The sequence below is a fragment of the Glycine max genome, chromosome 2 (genome assembly GCF_000004515.6).
Source record: "Glycine max cultivar Williams 82 chromosome 2, Glycine_max_v4.0, whole genome shotgun sequence".
In the NCBI taxonomy this organism is placed as follows: domain Eukaryota; kingdom Viridiplantae; phylum Streptophyta; class Magnoliopsida; order Fabales; family Fabaceae; genus Glycine; species Glycine max.
The window spans coordinates 11269453-11284537 of record NC_016089.4 but is presented as its reverse complement, the minus strand read 5'-3'; the positions used below and the strand labels follow the sequence as shown (position 1 = coordinate 11284537).

At 31.7% G+C, this 15085-nt stretch overlaps 1 protein-coding gene across 2 annotated transcripts; it reads left to right on the top strand.

Annotated features, from left to right (window-relative positions):
- The first annotated feature begins 7904 nt into the window (after positions 1 to 7904).
- LOC100800197 (2-hydroxy-6-oxononadienedioate/2-hydroxy-6-oxononatrienedioate hydrolase-like) lies at positions 7905 to 14796 on the top strand. Of its 2 annotated transcripts, none has more exons than NM_001254393.3 (10): positions 7905 to 8308; positions 9502 to 9596; positions 9682 to 9779; positions 9879 to 9928; positions 10488 to 10583; positions 10702 to 10791; positions 11151 to 11243; positions 12731 to 12826; positions 13936 to 14001; positions 14172 to 14796. In NM_001254393.3, the coding sequence occupies exons 1-10, from the start codon at positions 8114 to 8116 to the stop codon at positions 14325 to 14327; spliced, it is 1035 nt and encodes a 344-aa protein (NP_001241322.1). In that variant the 5' UTR covers positions 7905 to 8113; the 3' UTR covers positions 14328 to 14796. The 2 variants fall into 2 exon arrangements, with proteins under 2 accessions (NP_001241322.1, XP_014618963.1); XM_014763477.3 differs by having other exon boundaries at positions 8178 to 8308; positions 9507 to 9596; positions 14172 to 14497.
- Positions 14797 to 15085: the final 289 nt, after the last annotated feature.

Sequence of the window (15085 nt, the reverse complement as noted above, 5' to 3'; positions counted from 1 at the left end):
TATTGTAATAGAGGCCCAACCCCTGGAAGGTTTAGGGTCATGTTAGAATCCCAGAATTGTAATTGTGGTGAATATTAGGCTAAACATTTATTGTGTTCTCACATAATGGCGGCTGCCTGTAAATCTGTCAATATTGATCTCATGAACTATGTGTCGTTGCTATTTACTTTATAGAACATATTGCATGTCTACGACAAGTTTACTTCCACAATGTGGTAAGAATACGAAAGGAGATTAGTGAGATCTTAATCCAAAGAGAATGAGAAGTGCAAAAGGTCGTTCGGTTTCAAATCGCATTCTCACTGAAGTAGACGAATAAATTGAACGGAATACCATAAAAAATGTGAAAATTTCCGACATCAAGACCATAATAGACAAAATTATCCCAGCATACCTTCATCTTCAGCTTTTCTTTAGGCAAATAGTATTATTCATGTATTTTATGTATGATGTATTTTGATATAAATAAATTATTAAACCAAAAATATTATCATTTTTTAAAATTAAATAATATAAAAAAATTAATTAAATTTAATAAAATAATATTTCAAAAAAAATCCAGGTGGGAAGTTGGGTTGACCCAAGCTGACTTCTTAACTAAAAAAAGTATATTTTGAAAATTAAATTAAGTAGTGTAGATTGAAAATTATTTGGAGAGAAATTGTGTAGATTGAGGGGGGAAAATCACAATAGTTCTAATTCCATTTTGGTACAATCAATTAATAGTGATCCAGTGTGAACGGTAATCATTGCCTCTTTTCTCTTAGTACTTTGAAAGAGGAATATGTCTACTTACCAAAATGAAGGGTTGATGGCAACTAATGTAGCATTAGTTTGATCGTTCAAAAATAAAAAGATAAAGATGACAAAGGAGATTGAGATTCTCTCCGGTTACATGTGATGCCCACAAAATTTGTGTTTATATCTCTCTTACTGAAAGATTACGCTAAATGGAGAGAAATTTTTCCCGACAAAAAGGTGGGATTATGGGGGTGAGAGGTGTGTAGTGGACTATTTATGACTCATATGTTTTCAAGCAACAAAAAAAAGTTATGTAATCATGCAAGTCTTGGTGATACTATTTTTGCTGTTTGAAATACTAGCATGCATATATATATATATATAGAGAGAGAGAGAGAGAAAGAGAGAGAGAAATGTTTTTCTAATGAATAAACAACAAAAATTCATGTTATCTATTGTTTATTTTATTGGAAAAAATTATTATTTTTTAATTTGGAATCAAGTTGCATGGTTTTTTTCATTCATAAATTTTGTAAAACTTTTTAGAGAGAGATATATAAATTTACAAATTTAGAATGTAAAAGTTAAAGTCTCTAGGAAACAAATAATCCAAATTCATTTACAAACTGAGAAGAAAATTTTAAAACACACTTTTAGAACTAACAAAAACTGTAATTCTAAATTTGAATTTTGTAATCATTGTATATATAATTTCCATAAATTTTGTTATTTTCAATAAATTATCAAAATAAGAAAAGGTATGTTTAAAAGAGTATGTGATAGAGTATGTTCGGAATATTTCTTAAATGTAAAAACACAAAAAAATCCAAATATTGTTTTCCCTTGCACCTAAAGTTGTAAGGGTCTAGGGAAGTTGAAAATTGAGATACTGGATCAATAGGTAGTCCTCTATTGTCAATTGAACTTCGTCTTACATGCGTGAATACTTGAAGGTTCACTTGAATACATATAAATAAATATAGGCAAAATTACAAATTTGGTTCCCCTAGTTGTCTCCAATTTCGATTTTGGTCTCCCTTTAAAATTATTGATGCATTTAATCCTCCTTTTATAACCATTCACACAATCTTGGTCTCCCAGTCCAGATTTGAATCTTGACCGTTAGCAACTTACATTGACTGACACGTGTCAATGTCTAAGAAGTCCGTCAAAGGGTGCACGATTTTTTGCTGAGTTTGGTAAAAACAATTTTACAGTAACCCTAAAACCTAATCAAAATACCTAAAAGCCTCTTATCACAAAATCCCTAAAACGTTCCGCGCCCAATGGCAACCACCAAGCTTATGGATTCTTCAAGGTGACCTCCAAGTTGTCGCATGATTTCGCGGGCAATCGCAACCCCTTAAGCACCCTTCTAGGTTCGTTTCTTGTTCGTCGCTGCCTAGTTTGTTTCTTCAAGGCAAATCGCTAACCTTCTGGGTTGTGGAAATCCCAAACCTGTAAGCTTTTTGCCTCGTCATCATCGCCTGGTTGGTTTTTAGAAGCAAGAGTGTAATCCTATTTGGGTGTTAGAGGTGGTGGTTGAAAGACATGGTCATCGCCTGAAGCATGTCGTCGTCAATGTCGTTCCCATGGAAAGGAGTTCCTCGTCGTACACCTCGAATCCTCAAAGTCACGTGATGTGTTTGTGTAATGTAGAGGCTCCACTGGTGACATCATGGATTGAGGATAATCCAAGGAGGCGTTTTTATGGTTGTGGTCTATACAAGGTAAGGAATAATGTATATCGTGGGTTATGTTATGGTTGATTTGTTGATTATTTTTGTTTATTTTAGGCATGTAGGTTATAGGTAGGAAATAGTGTAATTATTTTGAGTGGCACGATCCAATTGCAAACAGTCGACAGAAGAGGATCATTGTAACATTGATGAAGAAGGTTGATGAATTGAACTTGAGGGAAAAGGATTTGCAAACCAAAATCAGTGACATGAAGATGAAGGAAATTTTTTTAGGAATTGGATTGGTTTTTTCTTGGGTATGTGTTTGCTTGCTGGTGTTTTTATTATGTTGCAAGGGAATGTGATTTATTGGTGGTAATTTGGTTTTTTGTAATCTGCCCACTGTAATGGTTTAGTTTGAAAGTAATAGTGATAAGTTGGTTTTTTGTACTTTGCCCAATGTAATTGCTGAATTATGTTAATGAAAGAAGATTTCATTGGTTTTGAAGTTTGGTATTGATTTGGTATTCAACTTTGAAATTTGTTTTCATTGAAATTTGACAAATTGTGTTTCATTAGTGGTTTGTGCAGTTGGTTTTTTGTACAAATGGTGATAAGTTAAAAACAACTTACAAAAGTTTAATTGGACAAATTGGACAAATGGTGATAAGTTGATTTTTTGTACTCTGCCCACTCGTTAATGGTTTGTTTTCACTAGAAAACATAGACTTAACTTGAATTTTAAGAACAAAATAAAGATAGAAACCTGAACTAAACAAAGCAGTAACTTGAACTAAACAACAAAACATAATTATACAAGAGTGCATTACATAGCCTCTTTAAACAGTTACTTGAACATAAACTGAATAATTAATTAGATAGCCTCTTTAAACAGTTACTTAAACATAAATTGAATAATTAATTAGATAAATAGTGCATTACAAAGCCTCATTGAACAGAGCCAGAAAATATATAAGTTCTGCATCCTAAAAACTTAAACAGATAATCCATTTATGCCTAAGTCCTCATTGTCGACTCCCTTAACTGATTCGTGATTCTTGTGTTTGATTGGTACTGTCACCTCCTTGAATTCTTGTAGATGTGGTCCCACTTGTACATGAAACATTCTTGTGTTTCTTTGTCACAACACTGGTGGGAGATGTTGTTTGTCTCTTCAAGTTCTGTTAATATTGAACAAAAATATTATAAGAATGATTAAAGTCACAAACTCTGTTAAATGCAATGAAAAACACATATTAAAGGCAAATTACCTTATTACCCCCTTTTGGAATGTTCTTATCTGCCATTGTCTTTCCTTTACATGTCCTTTTGTTGTGACCAATTTTTTAACATTTTTTACAAACAACTGATTTTGACTGTCTTGGCAGCTTGAAGTTGTTCCTAGACTCATCATTTTTCTTGTTCTTTGCTTTCTTTGGTCTTCCAGGAGCTCTCCTCATCACTGGCAGAAGCATCATTCATGTTTCCAGGTGAAATGATAACCAATGAAGGGTTTTTGATAAAAAAAAAAAATAACACACATCCCGTGGAAGACAAAATCGGGACTACCCCACCAACGAAGACATAAGAGACTACTACAACAACAACAAAAAAGCACTAAACACCTCGTTGACCCCAAAACCTGAACAAAAATTGACACTAGAAAACACTCTGTGGATCACATCAACAAACAAACCCCACAAAGAGACCACAGCTATCCGCCATTATAATATAAAGAAAATTTCAATAAAATAACCTAACTTACTTGCAAACAAAAGGCACTTTCATCTCCCTATGACAATCAATAGCAATACCTCACGCACCTGAACACCACCGTCAACAATCAACAACAACACCTCATGCACATGAGATTGCCTTAGGGTTCGCGATTCTAATTTGGGATTTTCAGGGAGAATATACAAAAATATTTTTGATATTACCATTCAAGGGTTGGGGTAAAAATGTTACTGGGTTAAAAATCACGCACCCTTTGGCAAACTCCTCAGACGTTAGCATGTCTCAGTCAACGTAAGTTGCTAACGGTCAATGTCCAAATCTAAGCTGGGAGATCAAGATTGCATGATTGAATATAAAAGAAAGACTAAATGTGTCGATAATTTTAAAGGGGGGCTAAAATCGAAATTAAAAAATTAAGGGACCAAATTTATAATTTTGTTATAAATATATAAGTACAATGCCTTTAATTTGTCGTGTGTGCTATCATCCCAGTACAACTAGGTAGGAGAGACTTTTGAAGTTGTATTAAAGCACGCAAAAATTGAGAAAAATTGAACTTGTAAGTTGTAAACAACTTGGAAGATATATTTGACTTTTCAGCATTAGCTGCATCAATCTCAAGGCAATTGAAAATGACTAAACATAGAAGACTTTAAGATTTTATAAGAGAAAAAAGTTAAGCAGCAAATAAGGAGAAATTTTAGAATTTATTTATTTGCTATTTTTTTGGTGAAACTTATTTATTTTCTATATTGAATGGCTTGGTATTTTTCGTATCCTATATATTTTTTTGTCGTTAGTTTAACAAATAGATTACACGTAGAAGGAAAAATAAAATAAAAATGTTAAATTGGAGAATAAAATAGTAGTCAGTAAATTAGGATGAAAAAAAATAATATTTTTAGGAAAAGTATTGGGCTTATATTATTGAAGAGGGGAAAAAGTTTGGCTCGAGGCCTGCACATCAACTAACAATAGAGGGAATGGCTGGTAGCTAGGGGACCTCCTCTATTAAGCACATGATATGATAGTTTTTTTGAAGAAACAGAACCTGCTATGGTATTTCATTCATAACTAAAACACGAACACAAATGGAAATGCTATAAAAGACTTGACTGGGAACATGAAATCGTGAAGTTCTTATTAAAGTACGAATAACATGATTGATTTACAGTCTTACAAAACTCATCTTTGAGTTTTAAATCAATTTTAAACTCTCACAAAATTTTCCTATGACAGATGATAAAGTAAGATGAGATGGAAAAATAGATAATATGATAATGAAAAGCTAATAATTTCGATTTTATTTTATGAGTTTAATGATCATGTATAGATTATAAAATATTTTATATTATTATCTAATTATAAATGATTGTGGATATAATTTTTAAAGAAATTATCACAAAAATTAATAAATTTATCATACAAAATTAATTATAATTAAATAACAATTAAAATTATTTTACTTTATTAATACATAACTTACTTTCTCTTATATTCATACCTATATCATTTATCAAACTATTATATGAGAAAATTTCCATAATAATTTTCCAAAACTATAAAATTACTCCACACTAATGTAGAAAAAGGGTGAACTCACATGTACATATATTTCATTATCGCAATTATCAAACACATGTTCAGTATTTATTTTTAAATGAATATAATATTTAAAAAAGTCTCTGTTTAAAATAAATAAAATAATAGTGGGCTGTTCCTATTAATTGATTTATTTTGACTATTTTTTAATTGGCACCCCTAATTAATACATCGATACCTTCTCTATCTATATTTTTGTCCATATCTTTGCATTAACTTAAGCCGTACTATATATAATTATATTTCACACTGACAATTTAGTAATCTTTGACGATTATAGTAGAATTACTTTTCAAGAAAGATACATATAAGTTCGTACCGGAAAAATATCTTTGACGAAATGAAAAATAATGTTGTCTGCGACACTATCATTTTTAAATATTACTGATCATATCGGGGGTATCACATAAAAATGTTATTATATAATTCTTTTCCTCAATAGTTATTTGTGCAAACATATGATGTAGATTATAATTTTTAATTTCATATTTAATTTAACTGAATTTTAAACTGTTTATCAATTCATCTATAGATTTATTTAGATATTGTATAAAAGTTTTTATTGATTTTTCATACAATTTTTCTATTTTTAAAATCATTTTTAGTTAACTTTTCATTTATCTTTCATATATATTTACTTGAGTTACATATTTTTAATTTTCAAGTTTTTTTGTTAGTCACTAAATTAAAACTTCCTATAACATTTCCACCAAAAAAAATTCTTATAACATGATAAATTAAAAAAGGATTTTGAATAAACATATTTACGTGACTTGGATCCCCTGCATGACATTTTATTTTTCTTGTATCTTATTTTTCTCTGACACCACCACATGGTGCTTCTAAAAAAAACAGGGATCATCTAACTTTACTATAACTAATTGGTTATTCAATTACTACATTCTACAATTATAAATGGCAAAATATAGTATACTACCAAACCAAAAAATATACAAATGGTAAAATTAAAGTATTCGTATACTTATACATTTGTTTTCTCTAGTCCTATCCTATTACAATACATTCTTATTTTGATTTTTTTTACCAAAGAAATTAGTTGATAATTTAAAAAATATATCTTGTCTTTAGTGCTGAATCTAAGATTTATAGGAGTTCGAACATTTTATTTAAAATAAACTATTATTATTAGTTATAGATAATAGTGGTTGTAGTTACAATCACAATTGTAATTTTTTTTAGAGGATTACAGTTTTGCTGTAATTTTTGATATCGTGAAAATTTGTGGTTGACATAATCATAATTGTGATTGTGAGGTAATTGCAAAGATGAAAAAATTGAATTCTAGTCGTAACTGTGACTATAGACCATAATTTAAAATCATGATCATCATAAAAATAAAACATTAGATGAAATAAAATACATAGTTGAATAAAGTATAAAAGTACTTAGTGAGTTGAAAAAGGAAACATAACTTGTAAATAAAAAAATAAAATTTGACAATGACCGGAAAATTAGGGACAATAAGTTCAAATTCTAAAAATAAAGGTGGCAAAAAGATAAGTTGCACATGTCGAATAAAAATTAAAAAATTAAGATATCTTCTTTTTTGTGTTATACATTATAAATAATCGGGATTAAAAAGATCATTATTTCTGTATAAAAATCATACGAATTCGTAATGACATCAATTCAATTGGACATAGACGATTTGATTGAATTTTTTTTTTAATTGACATGATTGGAACGCTAAAAAATAAATAAACCTAATTAAGTATTTAAAAATAATCAAGGAACTAAATTAATAATTTAGTAAATTTTTGAACACCGAACATTGCACTATTTTTTTCACTTTTTTCTATTTATATCTTCTATACAAAAGCAGCTGCACACACAACACTTGTCATTTCACAAATTAAAAAGTTACCTTATATAAACACAATATGAGCCAAGTTATCTTACATCACCTGCCATTAAATAAATATAGACAAGAGAAATATTTGAAGAGCAATGGGGTAGATGGGAGTTAGTTTACTAGACAATAGTACCAATTAATACCATTGAGCAGGCACTGCTGTACATTGATGTAGAGTTGACAGTAGAAGAAGAAGGAGGATCTGAAAAGAAAAGAAAAGGAGAAAAAAAAAAGGTGGGAAATGAAGGACTAGCTATAGCTATAAAGTATAAACACACCCACACGAGTCTCACCACCTTCAAACACGTCTCTATAGTCTCTCCTATGCGTTAAGTACTCGCCACACCAGAAAGAAAGAAAGAAACTCTGCATGTCTGACACAAATCGCTTCTCTCTCACTGTGTGATCTAAGACACGACAAAGGACAAACGCATCCTCCGTTTCTCTCTCTCTCTCTCTCTCTCTCTCTCTTCCTTGCTGAATGAACATGGTTTTTTCTCTGTCCATTGGCTCTTCTGCTGCATTGCCCCTCAGATGCACCTCCAAGCTCACTTCTTTCAGGGTTGCTTCTGCTGATGCCGATGGCTTCCCTTCATTTCTCCCCAGAGAACTTCACACCATTCAAGACCCTTTTGCCAGAAAATTCGCCTTGCGCATTCAGAGGCTACCCGTGCCTGTAAATTATTTGTCTTTTTTAGTTTCTTCAATTTCACTGTTTCTTCGTTTGTTCCTCTGCATCATACCACAATTACACTTTTCTTTGCATCTACGTTGTGTAAAGTGAGAAGGGTCCGTGAATCTATAGTTGATTTAAATTAAAGGTGGCTGTATTTTTATTTATTCACTTTATTTTTACTTTTGGGGTGTAAATCTGTGTTTCTGGGAAAGCCAGTTATTTAAGACTTTTGTAAACCATAGTGTTGAAACTTGAAAGGCTTTTATTTTTTAAGTTTTTTAGCTCTCCTACAACTTTCTGTAATCCTGTTAGAGACACTGTTCCATTTTAAATATGTACACCTCTTTCAGGAGAATTCAAAAAAATTAGTGAGAAACTAGTCTCTTCTGTTAGACTCAAGCTTTATTTGTTTTTTATTTTTATTTTAATATAAGAAGGGTATAGTTTGGGTCAGCTTTTTGGATATGAGATTTTGTTTGAGAAGTCAAGTAGGGTTTGTGATTTGGATTTGGTCCCAAATGATTGGTAGGCTATTATTGTGTTGTTGTTTGAAGTTTTTAATAATATTTATGATTAATTAATAATTGTTGTGGGTCCTTTGACACAGTTCTCTGGAGTTCTTAACTATGATTAGAAATATTTGTGCCTCTAGATTTTTTTTTTTTTGCATAATTTATTGTGTGATGTCGTTGGATCGACTGTGATACCTTGGTCGGTGATGTTATTATACACGATTAATAAAAACATTTTCCATTAGAGGAAAGGTCTTCACTTCACTTGTTATGATCTCTGAATTCCTCTGTTTAAAACTAGTCGTAACTTAATGCAGATTTTTCTCCTACCACCTAACTATTTAGGATAGGTTTTCACAACCAATCAAAAGCTTCAGAATTCAGAAAACATATTTATGTGTCTTTTGGGCACTGAGCTCATAAGAAATGTTCCATTCATGAATTCAGTTTCATTGTTTGTTCCACCATAATGCAGTTTATCTGCCAAATCTGATTAGAGTACCAACAAGTCTTCCAAGCTATTTAAGCTTGATCACTTGCAAAGTTTGTTTTAGTTGTGCACTTGTGATTGTGATCATCCATTATGGTCCCTTGACAGTGGACAAAGCAAAGCATAGGGCAATCTCACATTCATATTTTGCTGCTTTTTAGTATCTGATTTATTCCATATGACTCAATTAGGTTAGGTTCTCAGAAAATCCCATCATGAGTAGTTGTGTGAAACCACTGGTGCAGACCAAGGAAACCCCAGTTGTTCTTCTACATGGTTTTGACAGGTCTTCAAAATATGCAAGAGACTAATTTAATTTCTACATTTTATGCTCAAGTTACCCTTGAATCTCACACTGCATTGTTTTTCAGCTCATGTCTAGAATGGAGATATGTATTACCATTGCTTGAGGAATCTGGTATTGAGACATGGGCCATTGACATTCTTGGTTGGGGTTTCTCTGATTTAGGTCTGTTTTATTACCTTTCCTATTGTATGTTATTACTTTCCCCTTTGTTCATGAGATTTTTAGCATGTTTTCTTCTCTTTTTCTTCTTCTATCCATTAGGAAAACTTCCTCCCTGTGATGTGGTATCCAAGCGTGATCACTTCTACCAGGTACTAATGTATTAATGTATCTATTGTATCCCCAAATTATAGTCAAACCTGAAAACTCAGTTGGAATCTTACCAAGTATAAGATGTTAGATGTTAGATTCCATATTAAAACCAATTGGCGTTAAGTAAAGTGAAATTGCCTAACAGATATATAAGCTTCACCCTAGAATTGAGCCAGACAATGTAGGACACTAGGACTTTTCAACATCCCTCCTTGCCTGCCAGAACAGGCAATGCCTACTAGGATAGGTGATTCATGGAGATGGACTATAGGCTCTGATAGCATGTTAGATTGCATTTTAAAACTAGTTGTCATTAAGTGAAGTTGGATAACAGTCATATAAGATGCACCCTAGGAATTTTCCCTTAATTAACAAACCGTATGAATTGGAGTAACAGATCAGTTAAATTATAGGCTTTGACTTGTTCATCAACTATGTTCTGAAGAAATGAATGTCTTCAATAGTTATTTAGTTTCTTTCCACATCTATTTTGGTTTCCTTCCAATTGTTGCACACTGTGACACTGTGTTGAGGCTGAATTGGATTTATCTATAACAGTTTTGGAAGTCTTACATTAGAAGGCCAATTATATTGGTTGGACCAAGCCTTGGCTCTGCTGTTGCCGTTGACTTTGCGGTCAATTATCCAGAAGCTGTATGTGCCATCCAACAATTTAACTTCTAAATGTCATCCATGGCCCAGTTTACATAAAATTTCTTCATCAAATGACTCTGGTGTGCTGTGGTCATTTATTTGCAGTTTATCTTTTCAGGTGGAGAAGCTTGTTCTGATTGGTGCTAGTGTATATTCTGAGGGAACTGGAAAGCTAGCAACCTTACCCAGAGCAGTAGCCTATGCCGGGGTGAATATCTCTCCAACTTACTAAATTACTTCTGGCAATTATCTAGAAAATCACACAATATCCCATCTCTCTCTATGCAATGTTTCCCTTGCTGAATAAGTTCATTTTTTTTGGTACATATAAAATTTCTTAATATTACATTTAACTTTTGGAAATGGCATTTTTTTTTCTTTTGGCTTACATCAGTTGGTGTAATTATGCCTTCTAAGTTCCATCTCATAAGCCAATTAAGATAGAAAATTGATCTTTCACTTGAACTTTCTATCACTGTTATGAGAGATATTAGAATGAGAGGATAAGGATGTTGAGGATTTTAATTACTCTAGTTACAACTCACTACTGGTATTCTTTTGCATCAGGTTAATTTATTGAAGAGCCTTCCGTTACGCTTATATGCCACCTATTTGACCTTCACAAAAATTTCCTTCAGCACCAGCCTTGATTGGACTAATGTGAGTTGCCTTATTCTAGAATTACTGTTTTATTTATGTAACCCGGTGTACATATTTTTTATGCATTTTTTGCTTCATAATGGGCCATTTGGCACATGCACTCTTGGATAACTCCACACCACATGGTCAAGTACTTTGTACTAGGTTGGTGTAGCATGGCTGAAAATTCAAACAACTATTATTATGACACCTGTCACTGTTAAGAGCTGAAGATTACATGTCTATTGTGTGATCCCTGTGCAAGAACCAAAGAAAAATAATTGTAACCATGCTTTTACACAGGAATTGTTGGTAGGAATGAATCTTTGAAGGGTAGAAGAAAAAGAGATAACAAGGAAAGTTGTGCATCATGTCTTTAAGACGTGGATAAGCACTTTTCTTTAGGCTTAATTTGCTCCCACCAATACCAAAACCTTAGATACAAGTTGAGTTGATGAGAATTTTCTTTTATGATATAATGAAGACCCTTGAGTATGATTTATATTCACAAAATTCAAGCTAAGACAAAATGATGTCTACAAATTGATAAAAAAAAAAAAAATTCTTTCATTTACTCAAAGGTAAAACCAAACGAATTTATGTGTATTGAGTGAATGGAGTGTATCTTGTGTATGGAGAATTTTATTTGATATACATAGACATTTTTTGTTTATTCATGATTCATGAAGAGTCACATCAAATCATTATTCTAATCTATCTTTCATGAATGATCACATCATTCAATTTTATGTCTATTATTGTAGGAACATGTGTTGAAAATATGCCTAAATATCTTTAATTTAAAAATGAATAATTTAGTTTCTTAGGAATTTGTTAATTAAGGCAGCATTAAAAATGTGCCTAAATATCTTTTGTTTGAAATTGAATAATTTAGTTTTTTTTTTAACTTTTTTTTTATGTTTCAAATCATTAGGATATTGGTTAGATTGAAATATATTATCAATTTGTTTTTAAGATTAGGATGTTGTTAGTACTTGGATTGAATTTTGTAAGAGACTTTAGTAGCTCTATATATAGAGCCCAAAAATAAAAGTTTAACAAGCTCCTCTGCATAATATATCTTCTCTTCTTTTGGAAAATAATTTTTCTACAAAGTAATCTCAACATGTTCCTCAAATCAAATGATGTTTATAACTAGGTTGTATGAAGCATTATATTTATAACCATTGGATTGAAACGAGACAACTCTTCAACTTGAACGAAGCAAGATAAACTGTTCAATTTGAATAAATAAACAAGATGAGTTTTCATGTTTCGGTAATATCTCACAGGAATTTCATGTATAGCATCTCAATTCTCAATAGTCATTTTCTTACTGGATATAGGCATACAGCCATTTAGGAGCATATCTTGTCTATGCATCTCATGTCTGTCCAAGGATATGTACAGAAGCCCTTCATAGGCTCATACAATGGGCCTCTCCTACTTTGTGATTTTGATTGTCGCAAGAATGAAGAGTGCTAACAGTCTTCATATCATCTGTATAGGTGGGCCGTTTGCATTGTTTCTTGCCTTGGTGGGATGATGCTACTGTGGATTTTATGACAAGTGGTGGTTACAATGTTTCTCCATTGATAGGAAAGGTATGTATATGAAGCCTTCCAAGTTGTTGATGAGTGCTGTATTTATTATGTTATTTTTATGGCATTTGGACTAGAGAAATCCTTTAAAACAGATGAATACTTTGAAATGTGAATCCTCATCATACCTTCTGATTTTTCCATGAGATACCATGACAGTTCCTCGTGCCCTTTTATCCTGACCTGCTATAGGGTCAATCTTAATTTTTAGTTCTCTATTAACTATTAAGTCATGTGCCGTGCTGATTGGCTGTTGTTCACTTGCCACTGTTGGCTTTGCAGAATAGCAACAGTTGTATTTGTAATCATAAGCATCCTTCATATTTATTAACTGTCTTATGTCTTCAATTTGTACTATAACTAATTCTTTAATCTCCTAGAATGAGTCAATTTTTCTTTATGTGATTGTTAATTTGTTATTAATGAAAGAAAAATGCTTATTAAGAATGGGGCTTAAGCTCCACATCGTCAGACTTACAAATTGTCACTCAGAATTCTTTATATATTGTATGGAAAATGCTTATGATGATGAATTTTACAATCACAATTTTGTCAGTAAATTTTAGATTAAAGGATTAGTATATGGAATCAGTAAGGCAAATTTATCCATTGTCAATATTAGTTGAGCTTTGTTGGATTTAAATTCTACATCTAAATACATTGGGTTGTTTAGAAGGTTGTCTGCATTATTTTGATCACTGTTGAAATTTGCTCGCATGATCATTTTTATTTTAATTCGAGTTAGACTCATGCCAGACCAGACTTAAAGCTGTTTTTGCCAGGAAAACAAGTAAAAGTATGTCTTTATTCAATGGGAATGCAAAATGGGCTTGACAGAGATATCAGTTTGCATAGAAAGCTAAACAATTTTATGAGTTAGTTGTAATGTAACATACTTGTGTACTTGAAAAATCCATTGGATGGGTTAATCCACCTATATATGCACAAATGTGAAAATCCATTTGTCTTGAGCAAAGAAGTTTCATTTCCTTATTTGCCTCATTGTTTACAGTCCATATTTTGAGTCATATTTGTATGGACAATTCACACCTTAGATTCCATTTTTTTTTATTTCTTTCTCAAAAAGATGTTTTGATTTTTTTTTTTAACAGGTAAAACAGAAAACACTGATAATATGGGGTGAAAATGACCGCATCATCAGCAATAAGTTTGCAGTGGTTAGTCACTTTGTGACACTATTTTTATAACATGTTACTTGACATGCTGGAAAGTCATGATCAGGAAGCATAATTCTCTCTTACTTTGTTTCACTTTATTGGACTGCTATAGGGAACAATATTCCATGCTAATATAATAACTGATGTTTATACTTTTGAACCTTTTGCAGCGACTCCACTGTGAATTACCTGATGCAATTATACGCCAAATACCAAATTGTGGACATCTTCCTCATCTGGAAAGACCAGATTCTACTATCAAACTAATTGTTGAATTTGTGCAAAGAGAGAGCAAGACATTAAGTCAATGTGTTGCACAAGTATGAAGATTGAAAATCAGTTGGTGATATATAGAACTAATTAAGAATGCTCCTTCCCTATTTAGAGGAAGATAGAAGCACTGTTGCTGCAGTAGCCTTATATTGTTAATATCATATGTCTCTTATATTATATACTGATATTGACTCTTTTAAATGTTAAATGAGTTTCACTTTAATTGTTGGCTCAGTGAAAGAGAAAGAAGAAAAGAAACACATTACACACCTTTCTGATATTTGAATTATTTTCAGTGAATAGTATTCTTCAGTGGCCATCTTTAAGTAACCTAGCTAGCACAATAGCATCGCTTTATTTATCACCATGTTTCCAAACTCGACCCTAGTGATGATGATTGGTAAATGGTAATCTATTGATCTTTTCAGGTGATTTCATCAACCCTCACGGTTTGTTAAGAATAAAGTGCTATGTTTTTTTTTTATAATAAATAAAAAGAGGAGTACCAGCACCGTTGAAAGCAACTCATCATAGGAATGTTTATTACGGTGCTACATGATTATTTGTTGAAAATGAGAGAATAAAATAACTAACCATTATTTTTCCTTCGTTATTGTCTCTGTGATATCTCCCTATTACGAAACTACACGTTTATGCATGCTTAGACATCTCATTAATTCAGCATAATAAAAAAAGACACCTCATTAATTTATTAATTATTGAAGGAAAAAAAATAGAATAAATTACATTGATAACTCTTGAGGTTTCTTAAAATTACACCTAAATTTTCTGATTTTGTTTTTTTGAAAGG